General features: G+C 53.8%; 2 gene segments (V, D, J or C); one reads left to right on the top strand and one right to left on the bottom strand.

The window, feature by feature from the left end:
• LOC104835480 overlaps nt 1-2,326 on the bottom strand; it is a 5,148-nt gene extending 2,822 nt beyond the window's left edge. Inside the window, 1 exon segment of the V gene segment in view lies at nt 1,949-2,326. Within this exon segment, the coding sequence occupies nt 1,949-2,326 (378 nt within the window).
• Nucleotides 2,327-2,660: 334 nt separating this feature from the next.
• Nucleotides 2,661-3,793, top strand: part of LOC104835481 — an 8,699-nt gene continuing 7,566 nt past the window's right edge. Inside the window, 1 exon segment of the V gene segment in view lies at nt 2,661-2,868. Coding sequence covers nt 2,661-2,868 — 208 coding nt within the window.

Below are 3,793 nucleotides of genomic sequence, written 5' to 3' on the forward strand. Positions count from 1 at the left end.
GCTAATAATTAAGTCTATTAGGCCTTACAATGAAATTTATTCCCCAGCCTCCCTAAATTAGGGCTAATAATTGAGTCTATTAGGGCTAATAATTAAGTCTATTAGGCCTTATAATGAAATTTGTTCCCCAGCCTCCCTAAATTAGGGCTAATAATTAAGTCTACTAGGGCTTATAATTACATTTATTCCGCAGCCCACCTATATGAGGGCTAATAATTAAGTCCATTAGGGCTTATAATTAGATTTCCTCCCCCCTGCCTCCTAAATTATGGCTAATAATTAAGTCCATTAGGGCTTATAATTAGATTTCCTCCCCCCTGCCTCCTAAATTATGGCTAATAATTAAGTCCATTAGGGCTTACAATTAAATTTCTCCCCCATGCCTCCTAAACTATGGCTAGTAATTAGTTCATTAAGGCTAATATTTAAGTGTATTAGGACTAATAATTAAATTATTAGTCTTCTTAATTAAAGCTAATTAATAAGTGTATTGGGGCCAAGGTCTGGGTACCCCACAGGGATCCAGGCTTGGGGCATCAGGAAGATGTTGGGCTTGGCCAAGATTTGGGGCAAAAACAATTGAGGTTTGGGGCAAAACACTTGAGGTTTGGGGCAAAAACAATTGAGGTTTGGGGCAAAACACTTGAGGTTTGGGGCAAACGGTTGAGGTTTGGGGCAAACGGTTGAGGTTTGGGGCAAAACAATTGAGGTTTGGGGCAAAACAGTTGAGGTTGGGGCAAATGGTTGAGGTTTGGGGCCAAAACCGGTTGAGCTTTTGGGCAAAACCGGTTGAGGTTTGGGGCGAACGGTTGAGGTTTGGGGCAAAACCGGTTGAGGTTTGGGGCAAAACAGTTGAGGTTGGGGCAAATGGTTGAGGTTGGGGCAAATGGTTGAGGTTTGTGGCAAACAGTCAAAGTTTGGTGCAAAACGGTTGAGGTTTGGGGCAAAAACGGTCGAGGTTTGGGGCAAACACTTGAGGTTTGGTGCGAACGGTCGAGGTTTGGGGCAAAACAGTTGAGGTTTGGGGCAAATGGTTGAGGTTTGGGGCCAAAACCCATTGGGGTTTGGGGCCAAAACGGTCGAGGTTTGTGGCAAACAGTCAAAGTTTGGCACAAAAACGGTTGAGATTTGGGTGAAACGGTTGAGATTTGGGTGAAACGGTTGAGGTTTGGGGCCAAAATGATTGAGGTTTGGGGCCAAAATGGTTGAGGTTTGGGGCCAACAGTTGAGGTTCGTGGCAAACAGTCAAAGTTTGAGGCAAACACAGTTGAGCTTTGGGGCAAACATGGTTGAGCTTTGGGGCCAAAACGGTCGAGGTTTGGGGCAAAAATGGTTGAGGTTTGAGGCAAAACCAGTTGAGCTTTGGGGCAAAGGGTTGAGGTTTGGGGCAAATGGTAGAGCTTCGGGGCAAAAAAGATTGCAGTTTGGGTAAAACAGTTGAGGTTTGGGGCCAAACCAGTTGAGCTTTGATGCAAACAGCTGAGCTCTGGGGCAAACATGGTTGAGGTTTGGGGCAAACAAGACTGCAGTTTGGGGCAAACATGGTTGAGGTTTGGGGCAAGCGGTTGAAGTTTGGGGCCAAAATGTTTGAGGTTTGATGGAAATGGTTGAGGTTTGATGGAAATGGTTGAGGTTTGTGGCAAACAATCAAAGTTTGGTGCAAACAATTGAGCTTTGGGGCAAAAATGGTTGAGCTCTGGGGCAAAGCTTGAGCTTTGGGGCAAATGGTAGAGATTTGGGGCAAACAAGGTTGAGATTTGGGGCAAAGAAGACTGCAGTTTGGGTGAAAGAGTTGAGGTTTGTGGCAAATGGTTGAGGTGTGGGACAAACGGCCGAGGCTCAGGGCAAGGATCTGGAGTGGCTGCAGGGGTCTTGGAGTGGGGTGATGGTTTTGGGAGGATTTGGGGACACAGTGCAGGGTGTTGGGGCTGGTGCCACCACCACCAGCATGTCTCCCGCAGTAGTAGGTGGCCGTGTCGTCGGCCCTGAGGCTGTTCATCTGCAGCGTGACCGTGCTCTGGGAGTTGTCCCTCGAGATGGTGAAGCGTCCCTTGACCGACGGCGCGTAGTAGGTGCTACTACCACTGCTGCTAATACCCGCAACGTACTCGAGCCCCTTCCCAGGCGCCTGTCGCACCCAGTTCATGCCGAAGCTGCTGAAGGTGAAGCCGGAGGCCTTGCAGAGGAGGCGCAGGGACCCCCCGGGTGTCTGGAGACCACCTCCGGACCCCACCAGTTGCACGGCCGCCCGCAGCCCTGCGGAGAGAGAAAGGACGGGATTGAGTCGCCCGGGTCCCTGAGTCGCCCACCCACCCAAAATCTGCATGATGGAGGTTGGGGGATCCTTTTTGAGAGGGCTGCGAGGAAGAAGACAAGGAGGAGGAAGGTGGAGTGGGGGGCTGCTCTGGGGTGGCTCCTGCTGGGGGGGTCCTCTCTGCCCAGTGGGACTCGAGTTGCTCAGGGTGGTGGTTACACCAAAGGAGGGTTCAGGGGGTCTTGACCATCCCAGCCCTGTTTCCAGACCCCTGACCCAATCCTGGACCCCTTGAAACGAGCCCAGACCCCTGTCCTAACCCTGGACCCCTTGCTCTCAACACAGACCCGTTGCTCCCAGCCCAGACCCCTGCAGGGGCTCCGGCTTCACCTTCAGCAGCAACAACATGCAGTGGGTGCGACAGGCGCCCGGGAAGGGGCTCGAATATGTCGTGAGTATTGACAACGATGGTAGCACCTACTACGCGCCGTCGGTCAAAGGACGCTTCACCATCTCGAGGGACAACTCCCAGAGCACGGTCACGCTGCAGATGAACAGCCTCAGGGCCGACGACACGGCCACCTACTACTGCGGGAAAGAAGATGATAATTATGGTGGTGGCACCAACCCTGGCATTGAGCCCCAACATCCCTGTGCTGCATCCTCAAATCCTGAAATCTTTCCCAAACTCCCAACCTGTTGTCGTCCCCTTCACCCAACCCGGACCCTTGTCCTGAGTTTTGACCCTTCCCACCCAGCCCAGACGTCTCTCACCCAACGTACAGCCCTTGCAGAGGACGCACCGAGCCTGGGTTTGGGGCAAGACCCAGGGATTTGGGCACCGTGCAGGGGTCCGGGCTCCTTGCAAAGGGTCCAGACTCCTGCAAACAGTCCAGGCTCAGGTTGAGGGTCCGGGCTTTGGGAAGATGCTGGGAACGGTGCAGGGACGTTGGGGCAGAGTGTGAGGGTTCAAGCACGGATCAAAGGATCCACGGTCGGGGCAGGGGTCCGGGCTCAGGGTGAGGGTCTGGGTTCCGTACAAGGCTCTGGGATCACTGTGAGGGTCCAGTCTTGGAGCTGGAGTCTGGGGTCACAGCAAGGGTTTTGGAAGATGCTGAGATGCTGGGACACAGCTCAGGGATGCTGGGACGTGATGCCAGCTTTTCTAGCACCATCAGCAGCATCTTTCGTGCAGTAGTAGGTGGCCGTGTCGTCGGCCCTGAGGCTGTTCATCTGCAGCGTGAGCGTGCTCTGGGAGTTGTCCCTCGAGAGGGTGAAGCGTCCTTTGACCGACGGCGCGTACCTGGTGCTACTACCATCGCTGTAAATACCCGCGACCCACTCGAGCCCCTTCCCGGGCGCCTGTCGCATCCATCCCATGCTGAAGCTGCTGAAGGTGAAGCCGGAGCCCTTGCAGAGGAGGCGCAGGGACCCCCCGGGTGTCTGGAGACCACCTCCGGACCCCACCAGTTGCACGGCCGCCCGCAGCCCTGGGCAGGGGTCAGAAGGGGAGAGACCCCCCCATTCCCCTCATCCTTA

This window comes from Haliaeetus leucocephalus, unplaced genomic scaffold, assembly GCF_000737465.1.
Source record: "Haliaeetus leucocephalus isolate CR32 unplaced genomic scaffold, Haliaeetus_leucocephalus-4.0 Scaffold391, whole genome shotgun sequence".
In the NCBI taxonomy this organism is placed as follows: domain Eukaryota; kingdom Metazoa; phylum Chordata; class Aves; order Accipitriformes; family Accipitridae; genus Haliaeetus; species Haliaeetus leucocephalus.